Consider the following 23,203-nt stretch of genomic DNA (forward strand, 5'->3'; position numbering starts at 1 on the left):
GTTTTCTTTGTTGATTATAGTTTTGGATTTTTTTGAATTAATTTAGTAGTTTTGATTATGAAAATGAAGAATTAAAAAAATCAGGAAAAGCTATAAACTATCCAAAAAAAAAGACCATAAATTTTTTTTTTTTTATAAAAAGGGAGTTGCGACGGTTTGAAACCGTCGGTAAATCAATAATAAACACACTGGCGACGGTTCCAAACTGCCGCAAAAGGTGAAAATATTCGCCAACACCTTCGATTTTGCGACGGTTTAAGTTGGTATTGCGACGGTTTAAACCGGACGCTAACCAATATACGACGGTTTGTGCGGCAATTCATAAAACCGTCGCTATATAGTATTGGCGACGCCAGGATTCACGACCTTTCACCAACTGTCGTAATATATTCTTGCAACGGTTGAAAACCGCCGCTAACCCCTTGCAGAACCGTCGCTAACTGGCAAATTTCTTGTAGTGACATGAAAAAAAAATTATGCATAAAGAATAAATATAGAAAATGAAATTGTACAAAAAAAAATGTATAGGAAATGAAAGACATGTTTTATTCATAAATAACAAATATAGTAAAAAAAACACTATACAACACTTACAGAAAACGAAAGATATTATTTTTTTTTCATAAATCAGCGGGTCAGGCAAGCGCGTTCTGCGCCTATCTGTGTCTAACTTATGTCCAATTAAAAAAAATGCCTTATGTATGGTGAGTTTGTTAATAAAAGATTTTTGCTGCTAAAAAAAAAGATGTGTTGAGTTTGTTAATAAAAGATTTTTATTGCTACTAAAAAAATCAAGAGTATTGTTGATATTATGAAAAGTCCACATCAAAACTGAAGTATCCTCTTTATATATTGTATACATATAGAAGATAATAAATAGAGTCAAAAGTTAAAACAACAATACATATTAGAAATAGAATTGATTTTTTTTCTTCTTTTTGATGAAGTGAAAATGAATTTTTTGACTAGTAAAATTATTGTTTTTTTTTTTTAATACCAAAAAAAAATTATTGTTTTTTTTTGGATACAAGTAAAATTATTGTTTTAGAAAAAACATAACTATAGTTTGACTAACTTTTATAATTAATGTTTTAGATAATAGAATTATATTTTGTGAAAAGATAAAATATAATTGTATATTTTTTACTATATTAATCTTGATGCATCAATATTTGTTGAATGACCTCTAATTTTTACTTATTCAATTTTTTTTTACTTATTTACAAAAAAGTAACTTTAACTTTTACTACAAGAGTTGAGAATTTTTTGTTTTCACCAGTAATATCAGGTCCATTGGACCGCTTAATCTGATTCGAGAGCAGTTTTGACATCAAGTGATTTTAACTTCCTGTGATCACGGTTGTTGTTGGTAATAAATCCTTAATTTTTTCTTTTTTGATAATGATGAGGAGATAAGTCCGCAATCCTTCATTTATTCTTGATAAAAAACTTCAATTTATTTAGGTTGACATTAATAATTTTACACGGGACATCATGCATAATATTATAGTAGTAGTAATTTGATACTAATATACCAACCGGATCCCACGACATTAGCCGTATAAGTTTATTTAACATGATTATTACATTTAGGGAAATAAATAGAGTTTAATTGATATGCACTGACGGTGTAAAATAGTTTTACACGATCGTCCAATAAATAACTATCATTTTGTCATGTCATGTCAAGAAAGTGAAGTAGTAAAAAACATGATTGATAGTGTAAAATTATTTTACACCGTGCATATCAATTAAATCTAAATAAACATTCAAGCACATGGAATGAATCCATTTTGTCCCGTGACATGCTGCAAAGTGCAGACGAGTGGAACACAAAATAACAAACTACTCAATCCTCAATAATGTACTAGTGACATTCGGTTTCACACATAAAATTGATGGGTATTTTTGTACCCCTTATAGTTTTTTTTTTGGTGTGTTTTATATTGCAAAATTAGGTGGATATACTTATTTGGAAAAAACATATATTTATATGTATAATGTTTATAGAGAGAAGGTTTCATATTCCTGCAAAAAAAAAAAGTTTCATATTCTCTACCAAAAAAAAAAAAAAAGTTTCATATTCTTTTTCTCTTATTCTCATTGATATTCTTTTTCTAAATTACTAGAACATCGACCCGTGCGGTGCACGGGTCTGATTAGCTGTAAGTTATATAATGATTAAATAAGATATGATAATTTCAATAATGTAAGGTATATGAAAAAAGTTGAATAACATTAGACGATAGTTCAACAATTATTTTGGAAAAATATTCATACAAAGAAAATTATGTTATATTACGGAAGACTTCCTTATAGACCACATTCGAAGTCTTAGTCGTATCTTCACCATCATCGATGATCAATATTTTTAATCCTTTTCTAGAAGTAACTCTTGAAATTGCAACATACAACTGACCATGTGAAAACACTGGCGACAGAAGATATATCCCAACATGCTTTAAAGATTGTCCCTGACTCTTATTAATAGTCATCGCAAAAGAAATCATTATAGGAAATTGTCTTCGTTGAAATTTAAAAGGAATTCTCACGTCAGATGGTGTCAGAGAAAATCTAGGTATGAAAACCTGATCACCAATATTACTTCATGAAATAAAACATAAACTAATCCTAAATATATATTTTTGGTTAGAATAATCCTAAATATTTTAAACATAAATCATAAATCCTATAAAAAAATATTTTATTTTAAATATAAATATAAAATATATTTAAATCTAAAATCTTCAAAGATATTTAAGCATATTAATAATTTCACGCATTTATACAAATAAAACATATCTCTTTCCTGTTTTTTTTCCTCCTTTTTGTTTCTCTTTCATCTACCAAAAAAAATAAAACATATCTCTAAATATTATATCAAGATCGAATAACTTAAATTTCAAATTCGATATAATTTTTTTAAAAAAAATCTACATTAAAATTTAAATTATTTGATCCCAATTCAACGACTATAAACGTGTTGACTAATATGGCAAATTATTAATTCTATTTGATCTCATTTGCTCACAAGTGACATCATATTCCTATCACTATTGCTCCAAAAACCCTCCAAACTCAATTAATTAAGAAAATTAAAATAATTATTCTATAACCCCTCCATGTGACCCCTCCATCTGTCACTAATTATTTTGTTTTCTCCATCCTATATATACATAACCAACTATCACATAGATACAACACAAGCTATTATTCTCTTACACAGTTATTGGACCCCTAATATAGGACCATATGGGTTTCAATATCTATACATTGATTTTGCTCTCTCTCTTTAGCCTAACTTTGCTTGTGTCCATGCACCAAGTAAGTGCAACAAAGTCACATAATGCTCCTCATCCTTCAAAAAGGAGAAAAGAATTGACTAGTTGTAATTTGTTCTATGGAAGTTGGGTGATTGACTCTTCTTCTTCATATACTCTCTATGATTCTTCAAGCTGCCCCTTCCTAGAATCTCAATTTGATTGTCTAAAGTTTGGAAGACCTGATAATCAATATCTTAGATACTCTTGGAAGCCTAATTCATGTTCCTTACCAAGGTATTGTTATTTTCCATTAAATTCCCGATTCGCTTCTGGCCACGATTTTCTATCGTTGCATAATTTATTTTGTTGTAGTGTACTGTTTTATTTATTTCTGTAATGTTCGATCTTTGTTGCCAACAATTTCCTCCAACCCTAACAAAATACTACCGTGGAGTCTGAACTTAAATATAAGCAAAAGTCAAAACATATTTAGGTAAAATTTGGATCAGATATATTAGACTTTTGTTTATATGTAAATCCGGAGTAAACATAATTTTTGATCAAGAACAACAAATTAAATGTTAAAGTCTATGTTTTGTAATGTAATTAGTCTAATGAATTTCATCTCCTATTGTATATATAGTACAATCAAAATGTAATATTGAGTATATTTTTTTTTTTATGTGGTGTAGGTTCAATGGAGAGGATTTCTTGAACAAGTGGAAGGGTAAGAAGATAATGTTTGTAGGTGATTCATTGAGTCTAAACATGTGGGAATCATTGGCTTGTATGATTCATGCGTCTGTACCAAATGCTACTACAAGCTTTTCTAAGAAAGATTCAATATCTACTGTGATTTTCCAGGTAATAGTTGTTATTTGTCTTTCTCTCGTGTTTCAAATTTTAATGATTAATTTAATTTTTTGTGTGAATATAATATTTCATGTGTGTCTTCAAATTTCATTCCATTGTTTGTTTATTATATATATATATATATATATATATATATATATATATATATATATATATATATATATATATATATATATATATTATTCAAGTTGTGGTTGTGGATTATGACACGAAGGAAAAATGTGTCAATGAGCACTTGAAGGAGCCACATAATTTTTTTTTTGTTTAAATAACGTAATGACTAATGTTTTTTTAAGTTGAATAAGTAGAATGTTTGAAATTCGACTAAATAAATATATACGATGTTTTCATTAACTGGACTCAAAATTTACGAGGACAGATAAATTATGATTTAGTGGCTGGCCTTTATATTTCAAAATAACTATGGAGACCTCGAAAAGTTTGATTGAGAGAACAAACGAGTAGAGATTGAAATAGGTTAGAATCGTGAAATAATACGTAGAAAAACACTTGTATTTTAACTCTTAGTTGTATTGTGTGGGTAGCTAAGGAAAATTATACAATACATTTACAAGTTGGACATATGAAGTTCATATCGGTATATAAGATTCGTTGGGACATATGATATCAGGTGACTACTATTGAGTCGCTCAAATTACGCTTTAGAAGTTTAGTTTTAACTTTTAAGTGTTAGAGAGATAATTTAAGAGTCTTACATTGGAGCTGAATTATGATAAGTAATGAAAATGTGTTTCAAGTGTGTCTACCATCACATCACCTTACCAGTCAACTTTTTATAAGACTTTTGAGTTCTCAATTTAAATTTTAAATCATAAGACAAATTTGTGAAATACCTATAAGTGTCATTTTAATTTATGATAATCTTTCTTGTCCTGAATATTTTAAATAAAGACTAGTAATAAAAATTGATATCCTAAAATTTTGTTGGATATGTAAATATTTACACACAAAATTAATTAATTCAAAATTTAAATTCAAACACAACACGATAAATAAGTACATATATAAAGTCCTTAATTAAGAAAATGATATTCATAAGCCACTAAGTTTGGTCTAGTGGTGAAAAATTTGGGTAATATATTATAAGTCATGAGTTCGTTTCCAAGCTCATTCTAAAACAAAAAAAAATGATATTCATATGGTCCTATGGAGTGAAAGTCTTCTTTACACTTTGGATTTCTCACGGTTCCATAGTCACGGACCCAAAGAGTATCCGATCAAATAACTTTTCACATATGTTGCATATTTTTTTTATAGTCTAAAGAGTATTTTAAGGTTCTCGTGAGCTGATATAAACGTCATATTATAGTATATACATGAGTTGAAGTTCAAACCCCAAATAGAGAATTATACTATATATATGACCAACATGAGAGAAAAAATTAGAGAGGATCCAAATGGTTATATATACATGAGTTGAAGTTCAAACTCCAAATATAGAATTAACGTAAGAGATATATTTATTTAACATTTTTTTTATATTTATAATGAACTGAGAATCGAGCATAAGACCTATAACATACTATTTAAATTCTTCACCACTGGACTAAACTTAGTGACTTTATTTATTTAACATTTTATATCATAACTTTTAACATAAGAATGTTAAAGAGGAGACTATTTTAACTAACACATACAATTTTAAGAATAAATTTGTCCATTTGCAAAATTTAGACATTATTTGACCAATGTCATGTCTCAAAATCACATATTGAGTTACTTCAATTTTTTCTTCCATAAAGATATATTTGAATAAGACTTGACAGGCTGTGAGAAGAGGATGCCAACTTGTTGTGATTAGAACAATTTGCAAGTTGCAAGCTCTCTACAATTATTTTCATTCCTTATTTTGGTTTAATCAACATCAGTCACGGGAATGCCTTTGTTATTATTATTATTTATTATATTTATATAATAATAGTAATGTTTAACCATTATTTATGCCAGGTATGTTGTTAGCCACATATGTATAATCATATTTTGCAAACAAGAAAACTAAAAACCACTAAAAATGGACATAGCTAGTCTAGTGGGTGAACTTAATTAAAAAAATTTGATAACTAATTTACTATTTCATCGTTTCTTTTTTAAGTGTCGTTTTAGATCACTGCATACATGCACAACTTTATTCGCTAATATTTTTAATCGTCTAAATAAAAAATTATGAAAAATTTATATTTTAAAAATACTCGTCGAGACAAATTGAACAATATTTTACATACTAATATTTATTTTTATATATTAATAAAAAATTACGATCAAAGGTCCTCATTAGTTTAGCTCAATTGGTAGAGATATCTCACTATATGTGTAGGAGTCGGAGTTTGAACCCTGGACACTCTACTTATTCACATTTAAGGTGTATTTTCTAGCCACTAGACTACATGACAAAAAAAAATTACGATCAAAGTAGATTATGTAAATAGTGTATAGTTGTAGAAACAACACTTAAAAAGAAACGGGAAAGTAATAGTTACTATGTATCCTTTGAACATTTTACTTATTCAAATCAATGAGTTTCCTCATTCCGGTGACCCCAAGCTCAAGTCGTTCTTTTAACCTTATTATTGATGTGAAGTGTTAATCTGAAACTAACATATTGAATTCAAGTGGTTAATGAGTTTTTTTTTGTTGGACGAATCATTCGAGAAAACCCAAGTTTGATTCCTAGTGAAAACAATTTTTGGCTAAGCTTTACTAATCTCGTGCCGAACTCTAGATTATCGAAGTTTCATTCTCCTAGGAACCAGAGGGTGAATAAGTAAGATTATCAAAGTTTAAATTTCGATCCCTATATATTAGTATTACATGCAATATTCCTACCACATGAATTATATACATGCTCACGGAATCGAGTTTTTTAGTCATTTATTATAATTGTTTTAGTTTAAATTTAATTTGAACAGTGCAAAATGGAAGTGGCAGTATGGTAATGATACAGTTTATGATTTTTCACAGGACTATGGAGTAACCATACAGCTATACCGTACACCATATTTGGTGGACATAATTGATGAAGATGTTGGGAAAGTGCTTAAGCTGGATTCCATAAAAGCTGGTAATGCATGGCTTGGCATGGATGTGTTGATCTTCAACTCTTGGCATTGGTGGGTCCATAATGGACCTGCATCACAAGGGTATGCTTAATTTCGTTTACAATAATCAATTAATCATCATCATTATTAGGTAGATAGTACCACAATTTCATGTATGTTTAGTTTAACACTGTTAAATATGATTTTGTTGAAAGTTGAAAGTAATATCATGACAAAATTATCACACACACACAAAAAAAAAATCATGGCAAAATTAAAATGACACAAGAATTTGTCAAACTTATTGTCAATTTTTTTATGCAAATACTCACTAACTCAAACTTGATGGTTGTTAATGTTTGCTACATAATCAGCTGGGATTATATTAGAGATGGTCCCAATCTAGTGAGAAACATGGATCGTTTGGATGCATTTTATAAAGGATTAACAACTTGGGCAAATTGGGTTGATGCCAATGTTGATCCTACCAAAACTAAAGTCTTCTTTCAAGGAATTTCCCCTACTCATTATCAGTAAGTAACTACTACATAACTTTTTACAAAATTCTCTTGATAGTTGAACTCCCTTTCGTCCCAAAATATAAGTAAAAATGAGTCAACAAAGGTTAATGTAACTGGTCTAAATTTTACACCAAATACATCAACTTTTGTTGACCTGTTTTTGCATATATTTTAGGATGGAGGGAGTATTTCACAAGATTAACTGAAACAAATTAAATGATTCTCCTTTAATCCAGAGGCGAAGATTGGAATGAACCAAAGAAGACATGTAGTGGCGAAGTTGAACCATTACCTGGGCCAACATATCCGGCGGCTCTTCCTCCGGCGACTGATGTAGTGAACAAAGTGTTAAAGAATATGAAGAAGCAAGTTTATCTGCTTGACATAACACTCCTCTCAGAACTAAGAAAAGATGCACATCCTTCAGTGTATACTAAGGATCATGGCATTGATTGTAGTCATTGGTGCCTACCAGGATTACCTGATACTTGGAACATACTCTTAAATGCAGCTCTAATAATGTGAAGTTAGAGTATTATTGTGAGTAGATGTTAATAACATTATTGATTCTTGAAGAATATAGAACACAGTCCCAATCAAATTGTTACACATGTTCTAAAAACAATAAAATACTACTAAGTCCGTTTAGTGGCGGATCTTGAGTGATTTTGTTTGCCGTACTGAAAATCTATAAATTATATAAAAAAAAGTAAAAATAAAAAGAAAATTGTATTTGTATAATATAATTCATTGGTTCGCCCCTTTTGTGTTGCATTTTTTTATGATCCCCCATTTCAGTTTGCGTTTTTCGGATAGCCGGGATCCGACGTTGATTTCCGATTTATTTAAATGTCAGCTCCATGTTTTGGGTGGCCCATCTGGTTAGTTCAGCTATCACTGCTGGAAGCCCCTGCGGTTGTTCGGCTGCGTATCTCACCTGGTATTTGAATCATTTGCCATATTTAGGGACCTCTCGATGAACATCTTCAACTGGTTGCAACTGTTATGGTATTATTTAATTACTTATGAATATGCATAACGTAAAAAGATATCCCAGTCAAAAGAAACAAAAAAGACATTCAAAATCAGAAACACAAAATCAAGGAGATAAGTAGCGCTGTACACATGCATAGTTTTCTTTTTCTGAAAAAAAATAAGAAACATAGTTCTAACAATGCTTGAAATACTTCTAACAAAAGTTATAATTACTAAATTACATATTGTTAGAAGCTTGGGACAAATTGTTCATATATGTGTCCTTTATAAAAAGCAGAAAATCCTAGTTCTTGGAACAATTTAGCTTCTCCTTAGTTGTCATTGGAGGAACTGAAAGTATTAACGTTACAACAGTTAGGCTAATTCTGAAACTTCGTCTTTGATAAACATCCACTGTCCAATTAATGTTATATTATATGTATTGCTTTCTTGTGATTTTCATAAGTGTGCAACTTTGGCGTGGTATGCAGCTGTAGCCACAGTGGTCTTACTCTTCACCCTCTGACCTTGTGGAAGGCTGAAAGCTCGGAGGCTTCACTAATAGAAGCAAACCGAAGCTCCGATGGATGAATGAAACAGTATATGGAAAGGCCGGGAACGTTGAATGCCAGCTCCTCAATTGTCCATGCTTCTTCCATCCTGGTCTTAGTGTGGCTCATTGTTGTTTCCCCAAACCTGAAAAGTGTCACTAGAGATTGGCCCGAGTGACCATCATAATCCCTTTAACAGGTTTATAGTCATCGAGAAATGAATTTATCGTGGTCTCCCAATAAACTACATCGCCTTCTGAATGCGAAGTGAACAAGAAGTCCTGTTTTCTGACTAAAGTATCCGAACAAAACATGCCTTATGTTCTCTGCTGGACCTTCACTCCTGGCTTTTAATGTCAATGGATCTGCACAAACAATCCTCTTCATTTATCTTCTCCTCTCCAATGCATCTTGCATTGATAAACATACTAGGAGTTGTTCTTGGATCAAGATCCTATACATAGAACCAAACAAGTCTAAATTATAATTCAACAAGAGTCGCATATGTAAAGGTAGGAGAGAATGGAAGAGTTCTTTAGCAGTATGTGCACCAGCCAAGGTGTGTGCCTCCGCACAAGCTTCTCATTGCAACCAGCATCTTACGGCTACCAATAGCGAGTTCCACATACCACATCCGGATTCATCTGCCACAAAACAAATCAACCAGACTCTGCAACTTTGAAGGAAATTCTGGTTGCACGGGACTTTCTTAGCAGTCTCGAACTCGGATATTATCAACCTCACTTTTCCCTTTGCATAAGCATTGCCAATGGAATTTTGAAAGATTCAAACCACCGGATGCAGCAATGTACTGCTGCAGTATGTACTGAGCAGAAGAAGCTTCCTACAATAACACCCAATAATACCACAACATCAACATTACATTGCAATACTCTTACAAATGTAGAAAAAAGAGAAACCATGACTTATGGCCTGTTTAGATTGACTTTTATTAGCTTATATACTGACATAAACACTTGTAAAACTGTTTGAGAGAAACAATTAAATATTCCAAGTCCTATGAGATTCATTGATATATGAATATGAAACTTAGCTTAGCAACAAACCTTATCTAATCCAAATCTTCAGATTGTAAGTAGCTGCCATACTCATGTAGTAAGCACTAAGCACCTATATCATGAAAAACCAGACCAGTACCCTACAGGTTCAACACAAATTAGATAGTGAAACTCCGAACAAGTTTGCATTGTTGCCATCGTGTTCCAGTGTTGTTAATTGCAGATTGCAAAAATGAGTGGTTTGTTCAAATTCTGTTATGCTAATTTTTAAGCAAGGGTAGGCAAATGCTGTATGCCCGTATAAATTGACCAATTTCCAAATCTATTTGAAACTTAATTTGCTACATTTTGCAGAATTAGGAATTTTTAACTGATGCAATATTAAACAAAACTAAAACCAATTGCAATATTAAACAAAACAAAAACCAATTGCATAAAACTGATATATATCATGATCAATCATACAAACATGGCCTCATATTGAGGATGATACAACATTAATAATCATCAAAATAAAACCTAATTTACATCAAATTAGTAATAAACCCTAAACTTAAAGATATGTAATAAATTCCTTGTAACTCTTAGCAATGTCCATCCAACGGTAGGTCTGAGAAATTATCCAATTGTAAAGAATTCAGTGGCATAGATGAGCCTCCATCGTTGAGGGTTGATGAATCAAATTGAAATAGTGAGTAAAGATAACGGTATGGACATTAGGAGTGAGAATACTTTCGATGACTTTGATGAATGGATTGATCCAAAGGCTGAATCGATCAAAGTAGTTAGCAATAACTGAGTCTGAGGCATGTATAAAAGATTAACTCTGTTTCCATAGTCATTCATTGGTTTTGTTAGTCAAAATAAGGACCAAAATCTTCGAATGGATACCATCCTTGTTCATATAGTGATGATGAATCATCTAGCATCATGTTGGTCTTGTTAGTCAAAATATTGGAAACTTCAAAATCATCAAACACCATCGGAATCGGATGTTGTTGTTGTGCATGAAAGTTGTTATCAGATTTTTTATCATGTTCTGGCATTGACTCAACAACTTGAATGCTTTCATAAGGAACATTTAAATTTTCCCTTCCCCTTGTTGGCTTTGCCTTTTTACTTGAACAATTGAAACGACGAAGTCGAAATTTTTGCAAGTGGCTAGCAACCTGCGAGGTTTCCAAACCCCGAACATCCATCAACTCAATAATTTGTTTTGGTGTTGCCTTGTCAATGCCAAGATGATTCACAGCTCCTATAAATTTTTCTTCAAGTTCTGGTGATGACCTCCATGATACTCTGTTCATCTTTTTTTCACTTTCTTCATCTCTCTTCTTTCGTTTTTGTCCGGTTTTTACCACCTCCGAGTCTCTTTGAATTTGATCATGTGGAATTCTTGTAACATGTAGCCACATGCTTTTGATATCATTCGGGTCCAAAGGTTTTAGCCAATAATCACAAGCCCCATTCATCCTTTCACTTGTTGTGTTATCAACACCCATTATAATGACCGGAATTTTTATTTCTTGTGTAACACGTTCCAAAAAGTCATATGTATCCATATCCGGCATTTGAGCATCAATTAATATCAAATCAAAAAAAGGACCCTTTGTTTGTCTCAAAAGATTTAGGGCAAAAGAAGCCAAAGTGGATGTCATAACATGATAGTTGTATTGAATACACATATTCGCGATGGCATGAAGTCGAGTGATGTCATGATCAATCACAATGACTCTTAAACTCTCTTGTAATTGGTAATGAACTAGGTCATCAATCTCAGTGGAAAGAGCCATTGCAAAAAGAAACCTTTCAATTCCGAGGGGCAAGAAGGAATTAGTGGAGAACTCGCAAGAAATCAAGAATGAATAAGGGAGGGAGGAATTATTGTACCGTAAGTGAATTATCCGAAACAGAGCCGTTTGCGAAGGATGACGGGCGGAACGGCGGCAACCTTGGCGATGAAAGGTGGAGAACTCGCAAGAAATCAAGAATGAATTATCCCAAACAGAGCCGTTTGCGACGGAGGAACGGCGGTAACCTTGGCGATGAAGAATACTGAGGGAGGGGCAAGAAGAGAACACAGAAACAAGAGATAATTTTGAGGGGAATTAGAATTCTGGGCAACCTTGATTTAAGGCGAGAGAACAGTATCCCTTCGTTCGTCAGTAACCCTTCTTGCAACAGAGAGATATCAGATAAATTCTTCAGAAAGAAGCGATAAATTCTGAGGGGAATTAGTGAAGAACAGGGCAAGAACAGAACTTGCAAGAAATCAAGAATTGTATCGCAAGAATTTAAGAGAGAGTGAGAAGAATTTACTGAGAGCGAAGAATTTGAGAGTGAAGAATTGAAAGAATGAGTGAGCGCGAAGAATTGAAAGAATGAGTGAGAGCGAAGAATGAGTGAGAGTGAAGAATTTAATGAATGAGTACTGTGTTATATATAGGATGTGATTTTAGGGTTTAGTAATAACGGTAATATATAATACTTCGTGAACAAGTAATATTTTATTATTTTTCTGCATTTATTCTTTTTATTTTATTTTATCTTACTAACTAATTAACTATCTATCTATCCATTATTATTATTATTATTATAGAAATTGAGGGGAAAAGATGGATATCCAAATCTTATATTCTTTTATTACTTTATTAATCTCTATAATTATTTTAAATTTTATTTTTATTCCTTATTATTTTTTTAGCAATTTTTTGTCCTAAAATATTTTTTGTTACGAGTTTTGGTCCTTGCAAAAAATTATTTATTTTTAACAATGGATTAATTAGATATGAATTTTTAAGTTTTTTTGGCTAAAAAATTCATAAATAATTCATCATAAATTAAAAAGTTCTAAATTTTTATGGACGATATTCTTATAATATTAAAAGCGTGAATACAAAAAGTCATTAAAAAATTTGAAAGTACTCAAGAGTTGACCGAAAAGTAGGACAAAAAATTCTGACAGAAAACATTTGAGGGACCAAAAAAAGTAGGACAATGAAATTTGAGATATTTATAATGACCAAAAACTCATTTAACTCTTTGTTATATAGTTTTTTTTTTTTTAGAGTACGGAACAATAGGTATATATTGTGGGCATCGGTTTGGTAAGTTCTTTTTTTTTTTGTAGAGAGTAACTATATTTAAATTTTAAAGGTTTGTTTTATTCGGAGGACGCCGAAGCAGGCAAGAACTTAAGAATGTAATGTTTTGAAATTCTCGAGAAGTTTGAATACTTTAAAGCTAAACTACTAAATATATTCCTTATATTTTAATAATTTGATTGATGAAAACTGAACATTTTTCAAAATCAAATTTTAAACTCCAATTTTTATCGGAAGGTTCATGTAAGTATTGTATAAATAATTTATGATGATTTTTAATCTCATGAAATATTTAAGGTATTTTGAATAGTGAGATTATTAAAAAACAACAATTATTCAATCTTTTATTCAAAAAAATTAATACATTTTTTCAATTTTAAAACTAATTTTATCTTTTTAATATTTAAATGTCACATGTGCAATTTTTAGTTAAAAAAATCAACAGGGGGCTAGCAAATTTAAAAGAAGAGTAGTACATAATGGCAACTCTCAATATTAGACACACAAAACTTCGTGATTCAAATGTTCCTTCTTCGCGATTCTATTGAGAAGAACTCTGAATCCATGAATAACAAACTTCAATGGATGGGGCTGAACACTTCTGGAGCTTCTTATAAGCCTTACAATGTCTTTCATCACCATTACTAATCCTTCAATGCATGGCGTCTTCAAACCACTGAAAGCATAAGGGGTTTCCTCTGTCAACCTCCTACAATATCTCTCCACCATATTGAGTCATGTCTACCACACAACGCTAATGATTCTAAATCCAAGTAACCCTTTTCGCCGCCATATCGGAACTGCAGCAACAATAAACCATAGAGCAGATTGATCAGGTAAGCACCTCCACGTCCACTTCGCGCAAAGTGCTAAATTGAACAACTCCGAATTCTTCACTCCTAGACCATCTTCTTAATTGCATCTATCCCACTCCACAGAAAATTCCTTTGGATGCTTATCAAAGCTTTAATGACCTTTCTAGGGGCCTTATAAAACGAGAAAAAATAAAACGGGAACACTAGCCAATACAGAATTAATAAGAACCACTCTTCCACCTAATGAAAGGGATTTATTCTTCCTATCAAATGTTATATATGACATTCTAAAAGATCCATACATTGCACAGGTCGGCGTCTAGTTTTGCCGGATATCTATGATAAAACTTCACCAAAGATAATAGAAATACAAAATATAAAGAATTCAGTTAGGGAAATGAGAGTTTTTTTTTCCTTAAAAAGTCATTCAAAATCCTCTCTCAATTTAATTTCAAACAGGGCTTGGTCTTTCTTGATGTCCATATTCTCTCCCCTTTTTTCACTTTGTTTGTATCAAAAAAGTTGCTTTATATAAGCAGCCCTTGAAATAAATCCAACATAAATCACATTTCTTAACGAAAATAGTAAATAAGATCAAGAAATCTAATACAACAATATAAATAGTGACAGTTGCTAACACAAGGCTATACTTGTTAAGTTTCAGATGGAGCTAACACCCTGAGGAAATATATAATGACAAACTGAAACGATAAATCCTTTTCACAATCCAAATATCAAACTGAAACAATGTTACCTTGTGTACAAGCAATCTCCGCTGAGCTACCATTGGGGTAATTCGCATTTGTTGCAGCTGGTCAGCTGACTAATAGTTATATGCCTACAAGAAAACAAATGATTTTAGTAAAACTCCTCTATGGTCTGAGAAACAAGTAACATATGGAAGAATTTATGTGCCAACTTTATGCATTAACTACGAAAAGGAGACAAATACGAGTACTTCAATCAAAACACATGCATAAAACTGTTTTACATAAAATCATTTAAAAACTGTTTTACATAAAATCATTAACTATGAAAACTGTTTTACATAGGAAAACCATTTAAGAAACATAGAACAAATGTTGTCGATATGGATGACAGAATCTGGTAAAATTTGCCATATAAAACAACTAGCACCGATGTGGCTGGAATCCCTTCACAGATTGGCTATTGGAGTCTGTCAGAAAAATCGCCAAGCCATTTTTCCATGGTCTCCATTCAACCACACTGGCTAGAACTACTAAATGCGACAGAAATACCAGCTAAATTTCAAGATGGCAAAAAGCCTTCTCTTTCCAAGTAACAACTTATTGAAGAAACAACACCATAAACCATGATCTTCTTTATCAAAATCAATCATCGTTAAAATTACCCAGTTAAGTTGAAGAAACAACTTCCTTCTTTTTCTTACTTGATGATGGATGTTGTTCATGATGTGCACCATGACGCTTTAAACTATAGTCAACCGGAGTCAGGGTCATTATTCTGTAAACCCATCAAACATAAAAATAATAAACTAAAATTAGTCCTACCAAACCTATATCTACTAAAGCTCAAACAACACAAACTCAACTAAGGTACTAAGAATGCAAAATCAACTAGCAGAATTGAAAAGTACTAGTAATCTATGAAATAATGACATAGACATTAGACAAGGACACCAAACCATCACTGACAAGTCAACACCAGTGATAATTTGAAACAAAACAAATAATTGAATGTAACCAAACACAGCGGCAGTGCTACACACCGACACATTGACACTAGTGATAATTTAGAAAAAATGGAATATTAAATGTAACCACATGTGTCGGGTGTCAATGTCAGACACCAAACACACCTTCAATGTAAAGTTTCGACGCTTAATGCAATATTTTTTATACATTATTCTCTTTATTGATATTCATATCAGTCTCACCAATAAAGTAATTAGTACACTCTAATATTTGATTTGTTAATCAATAATTCATGTAGTGGTCATTGAATTTGAATCCTCTCCGGTTCATTCTCTTGTGCTGTCCATAATTAGTTTATTTTCTATACACAGTTAGTGGTTGGATGAAAGAACAAGAGGAATGATAAAATAGATAAGTGAGTAGAGTAGACCATCCAATTCCCTACTTATTTTACTATGGAGAAGTCGAATCTGTATTTATTAACCACCCCACACAATATGGTAGGGCAATATTCTTCCGACCGATAACTAACATTTGCATATCAATCAATTCCACCAGCAACAAAATACTATCAGTAACTCCAAAAATTAAAACAAAAGTACTCCTACTACTACAATCACATCACATCACCATAGTAACAATTCAAAACCCCAAATTAAGTTAAATAATAAATTCCATTAAATGAAAAACACTAAGTACTAAAGATACCTTCACTTCAGTTTCAATTCACCACCACCACCACCACCTGAATTTCAATTTTGTCGTTCTTTAGTTTTTGTGCAGAGAATCAATGATATGCATGCATAGGTGAGAAAATTCCATTATCACCTGTTGGCAAAACAATGATATTAAGAGAATCAATGATATGCATGCATAGGTGAGGAGCTTCAAGAATTGTGATATTAAGAAAGCTAAGAAGTTGGCAAATCACACACAAGGTGTTGGAGAGGGATTAAAGTTCGTGTTAAACAAATGGAAGCCATGTTACTTTGCATGCGGTGAGAAAAATGGGTTACATTGCAACGTTGGACAAATGAAGTTCACTGTTATACCAATGCCTCGCCCCTTATGGCCATCATGGCCTTGAAAAAATGTTGCAGCTTCTGAATTTATAGTTTTCTCTATTAATATATGTTCCAAAAATTTAAAATAAAAGTGTTTCTTATTCATGTACTGATCAAGATATGATTGTGGTGCATCCGAATAATAGTAGTTGTTTTGTGTTTCTTCAAAATATTGTTTTTGTATTTTGTTTTCTGTCCATGCTATATATAATTTTTGCTTTTTCCCTTCTCTTGTCACATTTTCTTACAGTTAAGTAGCATAACTCAGATTTGAATTATTTACATTCAAAAATTCTATATTCACCTATATTCATTTACATTTAATACAAAAATACTAGGAGCAAGAGAGAATAAAGAGAGGTAGTATGATATGTGATAATGACAAAATTCACCCTTAACACCTCAAAAAGACACCCAGAGAAAGAAATATCTATCAAAGTTAACCCAGAGAAAGAGAGGTAGTATATGATATGTGTACCTTGCCAATTAGATTGTCCAATATGTGAGAATGAACATGAAAGTGATTGGCACTTCCTCTTTGACTGTCATGACAGAAGAAGAGCATGGCAAACAGCATGCTTAAAAGCGACCATTCTGCAAAGAACTCAGCAATTTAACACGCCGATAGAGTGCCAGTGCCTTATGGATATATGCAAAAACACAGATAAAGATACAACAGGGAAGGCAGCAATGGTAACCTGGGTTCTTTGGAATAATCGGAATAATTGGGTTTGGAACCACACAAAAGAAAGCGAACAGCAAGAAATCACAGTAGCAGACGCGAACAGCAGGCAACACAGTGGCAGAAACTGCAACAGCTTTGGCTTAAGTGCAACTTGTCATAAGGTCATAAGGACACACTCATAAAATTACTCATCTTTAAGCTTTGGCTTAATTTGAAAGTAACTTGTCATAATTTGAAAGTTCTTCATCTGTGACTGATCAGTTCTATTTACAAATTCGATGAACCCTGCCGCAATAATCTTTACCATTTTACCTCAGTAAGGTGTCATTAGACGAACCGAAAGTATTAACGTTACAACAATTAGGCTAATTCTGAAACTTCATCTTTGCTAAACATCCACTGTCCAGTTAATGTTATTTATTGCTTTCTTGTGATTTTCATAAGTGTGCAACTTTGGCGTGGTATGCTGCTGTAACCACAGCGGTCTTACTCTTCACCCTCTAACCTTGTGGGAGGCTGAAAACTCGGAGGCTTCGCTAATAGAAGCAAACCAAAGCTCCGATGGAGGAATGAAACAGTCTATGGAAAGGCCATGAAAGTTGAATGCCAGCTCCTCAATTGTCCATGCTTCTTGTCTTAGCGTGGCTCATTGCTGTTTCCCCAAACCTGAAAAGTGTCATTACAGATTGACCCGAGTGAGAAATCATAATCCCTTTAAGAGGTTTATAGTCGTCGAGAAATGAATTTATCGTGGTCTCCCAATAAACTACATCGCCTTCTGAATACGAACTGAACAAGAAGTCCTGTTTTCTGACTAAAGTATCCGAACAAAACATGCCTTATGTTCTCTGCTGGACCTTCACTCCTGGCTTTTAATGTCAATGGATCTGCACAAAGCTAGAGGATGAAACAATCCTCTTCATTTATCTTCTCCTCTCCAATGCATCTTGCATTGATAAACATACTAGGAGTTGTTCTTGGATCAAGATCCTATACATAGAAACAAACAAGTCTAAATTATAATTCAACAAGAGTCGCATATGTAAAGGTAGGAGAGAATGGAAGAGTTCAAATCAACCTGAAGCGCACGCCGAAGAGGCCTCACAGGCTCTTTAGCAGTATGTGCACCAGCCAAGGTGTGTGCCTCCGCACAAGCTTCCCTTTGCAACCAGCATCTTACCGCCACCAATAGCGAGTTCCACATACCACATATCCGGATTCATCTGCCACAAAACAAATCAACCAGACTCTGCAGCTTTGAAGGAATTCCGGTTGCACGGGACTTTCTTAGCAGTCTCGAACTCGGATACTATAAACCTCACTTATCCCTTTGCATAAGCATTGCCAATGGAATTTTGAAAGCTTCAAACCACCGGATGCAGCAATGTACTGCTGCAGTATGTACTGAGCAGAAGAAGCTTCCTACAATAACACCCAATAATACCACAACATCAACATTACATTGCAAGTCTCTTACAAATGTAGAAAAAAGAGAAACCATGACTTATGGCCTGTTTAGATTGACTTTTTTTAGCTTATATACTGACATAAACACTTGTAAAACTGTTTGAGAGAAACAATTAAATATTCCAAGTCCTATGAGATTCATTGATATATGAATATGAAACTTAGCTTAGCAACAAACCTTATCTAATCCAAATCTTCAGATTGTAAGTAGCTGCCATACTCATGTAGTAAGCACTAAGCACCTATATCATGAAAAACCAGACCAGTACCCTACAGGTTCAACACAAATTAGATAGTGAAACTCCGAACAAGTTTGCATTGTTGCCTTCGTGTTCCAGTGTTTCTAATTGCAGATTGCAAAAATGAGTAGTTTGTTCAAATTATGTTATGCTAATTTTTAAGCAAAGGTAGGCAAATGTCGTATGCCCGTATAAATTGACCAATTTCCAAATCTATTTGAAACTTAATTTGCTACATTTTGCAGAATTTGGAATTTTTAACTGATGCAATATTAAACAAAACAAAAACCAATTGCATAAAACTGATATATATCATGATCAATCATACAAACATGGCCTCATATTGAGGATGATACAACATTAATAATCATCAAAATAAAACCTAATTTACATCAAATTAGTAGTAAACCCTAAACTTAAAGATATGTAATAAATTCCTTGTAACTCTTAGCAATGTCCATCCAACGGTAGGTCTGAGAAATTATCCAATTGTAAAGAATTCAGTGGCATAGATGAGCCTCCATCGTTGAGGGTTGATGAATCAAATTGAAATAGTGAGTAAAGATAACGGTATGGACAATAGGAGTGAGAATACTTTCGATGACTTTGATGAATGGATTGATCCAAAGGCTGAATCGATCAAAGTAGTTAGCAATAACTGAGTCTGAGGCATGTATAAAAGATTAACTCTGTTTCCATAGTCATTCATTGGTTTTGTTAGTCAAAATAAGGACCAAAATCTTCGAATGGATACCATCCTTGTTGATATAGTGATGATGAATCATCTAGCATCATGTTGGTCTTGTTAGTCAAAATATTGGAAACTTCAAAATCATCAAACACCATCGGAATCGGATGTTGTTGTTGTGCATGAAAGTTGTTATCAGATTTTTTATCATGTTCTGGCATTGACTCAACAACTTGAATGCTTTCACAAGGAACATTTAAATTTTCCCTTCCCCTTGTTGGCTTTGCCTTTTTACTTGAACAATTGAAACGACGAAGTCGAAATTTTTGCAAGTGGCTAGCAACCTGCGAGGTTTCCAAACCCCGAACATCCATCAACTCAATAATTTGTTTTGGTGTTGCCTTGTCAATGCCAAGATGATTCACAGCTCCTATAAATTTTTCTTCAAGTTCTGGTGATGACCTCCATGATACTCTGTTCATCTTTTTTTCACTTTCTTCATCTCTCTTCTTTCGTTTTTGTCCGGTTTTTACCACCTCCGAGTCTCTTTGAATTTGATCATGTGGAATTCTTGTAACATGTAGCCACATGCTTTTGATATCATTCGGGTCCAAAGGTTTTAGCCAATAATCACAAGCCCCATTCATCCTTTCACTTGTTGTGTTATCAACACCCATTATAATGACCGGAATTTTTATTTCTTGTGTAACACGTTCCAAAAAGTCATATGTATCCATATCCGGCATTTGAGCATCAATTAATATCAAATCAAAAAAAGGACCCTTTGTTTGTCTCAAAAGATTTAGGGCAAAAGAAGCCAAAGTGGATGTCATAACATGATAGTTGTATTGAATACACATATTCGCGATGGCATGAAGTCGAGTGATGTCATGATCAATCACAATGACTCTTAAACTCTCTTGTAATTGGTAATGAACTAGGTCATCAATCTCAGTGGAAAGAGCCATTGCAAAAAGAAACCTTTCAATTCCGAGGGGCAAGAAGGAATTAGTGGAGAACTCGCAAGAAATCAAGAATGAATAAGGGAGGGAGGAATTATTGTACCGTAAGTGAATTATCCGAAACAGAGCCGTTTGCGAAGGATGACGGGCGGAACGGCGGCAACCTTGGCGATGAAAGGTGGAGAACTCGCAAGAAATCAAGAATGAATTATCCCAAACAGAGCCGTTTGCGACGGAGGAACGGCGGTAACCTTGGCGATGAAGAATACTGAGGGAGGGGCAAGAAGAGAACACAGAAACAAGAGATAATTTTGAGGGGAATTAGAATTCTGGGCAACCTTGATTTAAGGCGAGAGAACAGTATCCCTTCGTTCGTCAGTAACCCTTCTTGCAACAGAGAGATATCAGATAAATTCTTCAGAAAGAAGCGATAAATTCTGAGGGGAATTAGTGAAGAACAGGGCAAGAACAGAACTTGCAAGAAATCAAGAATTGTATCGCAAGAATTTAAGAGAGAGTGAGAAGAATTTACTGAGAGCGAAGAATTTGAGAGTGAAGAATTGAAAGAATGAGTGAGCGCGAAGAATTGAAAGAATGAGTGAGAGCGAAGAATGAGTGAGAGTGAAGAATTTAATGAATGAGTACTGTGTTATATATAGGATGTGATTTTAGGGTTTAGTAATAACGGTAATATATAATACTTCGTGAACAAGTAATATTTTATTATTTTTCTGCATTTATTCTTTTTATTTTATTTTATCTTACTAACTAATTAACTATCTATCTATCCATTATTAAAAAACAGTTTATAAAATTTTAAAAATAAAATATATTTTTATAAAAAATTAAAATTTAAAATTTTATAAATGTATTAATTTTTTTAATAATAGGTTGAATGATTATTTTTTTTTAAAAAAAGTTTATAAAGTTTTAAAAATAATTTAAAATAATTGTTTTTTTATGAACTAATTTTTTAATTCATTTTTAAAACTTTGTAAACTGTTATTTTTAAAAAAAAACAATTATTCAATCTTTTATTCAAAAAAATTAATAAATTTTTTCAATTTTAAAACTTATTTTATTTTTTTAATATTTAAATGTCACATGTGCAATTTTTAGTTAAAAAAATTAACGGGGGGCTAGCAAATTCAAAAGAAGAGTAGTACATAATCGCAACTCTCAATATTAGACACACAAAACTTCGCGATTCAAATGTTCCTTCTTCGCGATTCTATGTTGAAGAACTCTCAATCCATGAATAACAAACATCGATGGATGGGGCTGAACAGTTTCGGAGCTTCTTATGAGCGTTGCATTGTCTTTCATCACCTTGATCCTGAACCAGCAACTCTTGAAGAGCAAATTATATGCTGATTTAACAGAAAAACCAGCAGTTGTATCATACTTCTAGACCCATTTATCAACTGATCTGAGGCTCGCAGACACACCAGCTAGCATCTCTTCTAACTCCATCAGTTGAGCCTCCTCCCAGGCATATAATCTTCTCTGCTAACAATGATTCCATCACTCACCCTCGCGACATAAAAATCTGACACTAAATCATTTTTGTTAACAGTACGTAACAGGAAACAACCTATTAAATCTCTCTTTCAAAGTACAACTACCAAGCCATCTATGCGACCAAAACACCCTACTTTCACCATTGTCAATCCTTCAATGCATTGCGTCTTCAAACCACTGAAAGCATAAGGGGTTTCCTCTGTCAACCTCCTACAATATCTCTCCACATATTGAGTCATGTCTACCACACAACGCTAATGATTCTAAATCCAAATAACCATTTTCGCCGCCATATCGGAACTGCAGCAACAATAAACCATAGAGCAAATTGACCAGATAAGAACCTCCATGTCCACTTCGCGCAAAGTGCTAAATTGAACAACTCCGAATTCTTCACTCCTAGACCATCTTCTTAATTGCATTTATCCCACTCCACAGAAAATTCCTTTGGATGCTTATCAAAGCTTTAATGACCTTTCTAGGGGCCTTATAAAACGAGAAAAAATAAAAGGGGAACACTAGCCAATACAGAATTAATAAGAACCACTCTTCCACCTAATGAAAGGGATTTATTCTTCCTATCAAATGTTATATATGACATTCTAAAAGATCCATACATTGCACAGGTCGGCGTCTAGTTTTGCCGGATATCTATGATAAAACTTCACCAAAGATAATAGAAATACAAAATATAAAGAATTCAGTTAGGGAAATGAGAGTTTTT

At 32.9% G+C, this 23,203-nt stretch overlaps 2 protein-coding genes and 2 pseudogenes across 2 annotated transcripts; 1 reads left to right on the plus strand and 3 right to left on the minus strand.

Annotated features, from left to right (window-relative positions):
* Positions 1-3,147: 3,147 nt before the first annotated feature.
* On the plus strand, positions 3,148-8,379 carry LOC123924277 (protein trichome birefringence-like 38). Its single transcript, XM_045977115.1, has 5 exons — positions 3,148-3,557; positions 3,956-4,127; positions 7,116-7,294; positions 7,567-7,725; positions 7,950-8,379. The coding sequence occupies exons 1-5, from the start codon at positions 3,253-3,255 to the stop codon at positions 8,236-8,238; spliced, it is 1,104 nt and encodes a 367-aa protein (XP_045833071.1). The 5' UTR covers positions 3,148-3,252; the 3' UTR covers positions 8,239-8,379.
* Positions 8,380-9,147: 768 nt separating this feature from the next.
* Positions 9,148-12,822, minus strand: LOC123922230 (annotated as a pseudogene).
* LOC123922231 lies at positions 9,409-20,017 on the minus strand (annotated as a pseudogene).
* Positions 19,730-21,735, minus strand: LOC123924278 (two-component response regulator ARR14-like). Its single transcript, XM_045977116.1, has 2 exons — positions 21,062-21,735; positions 19,730-20,977 (listed from the first exon to the last, which is right to left on the minus strand). Exon 2 carries the CDS (start codon positions 20,962-20,964, stop codon positions 20,026-20,028), a length of 939 nt encoding a protein of 312 aa, XP_045833072.1. The 5' UTR covers positions 20,965-20,977; positions 21,062-21,735; the 3' UTR covers positions 19,730-20,025.
* Positions 21,736-23,203: the final 1,468 nt, after the last annotated feature.

Source organism: Trifolium pratense, linkage group LG4 (genome assembly GCF_020283565.1).
Source record: "Trifolium pratense cultivar HEN17-A07 linkage group LG4, ARS_RC_1.1, whole genome shotgun sequence".
NCBI classification, from domain to species: Eukaryota; Viridiplantae; Streptophyta; class Magnoliopsida; order Fabales; family Fabaceae; genus Trifolium; species Trifolium pratense.

Excerpts from the sequence above, each read along its gene's own strand:
- LOC123924277 (XM_045977115.1), top strand. The coding sequence starts at position 3,253 with ATGGGTTTCAATATCTATACATTGATTTTGCTCTCTCTCTTTAGCCTA. Across the intron at positions 3,558-3,955 it reads AATTCATGTTCCTTACCAAG|GTTCAATGGAGAGGATTTCT; the intron begins GTATTGTTATTT and ends TATGTGGTGTAG. Across the intron at positions 4,128-7,115 it reads TATCTACTGTGATTTTCCAG|GACTATGGAGTAACCATACA; the intron begins GTAATAGTTGTT and ends GATTTTTCACAG.
- LOC123924278 (XM_045977116.1), bottom strand. The coding sequence starts at position 20,964 with ATGGCTCTTTCCACTGAGATTGATGACCTAGTTCATTACCAATTACAA.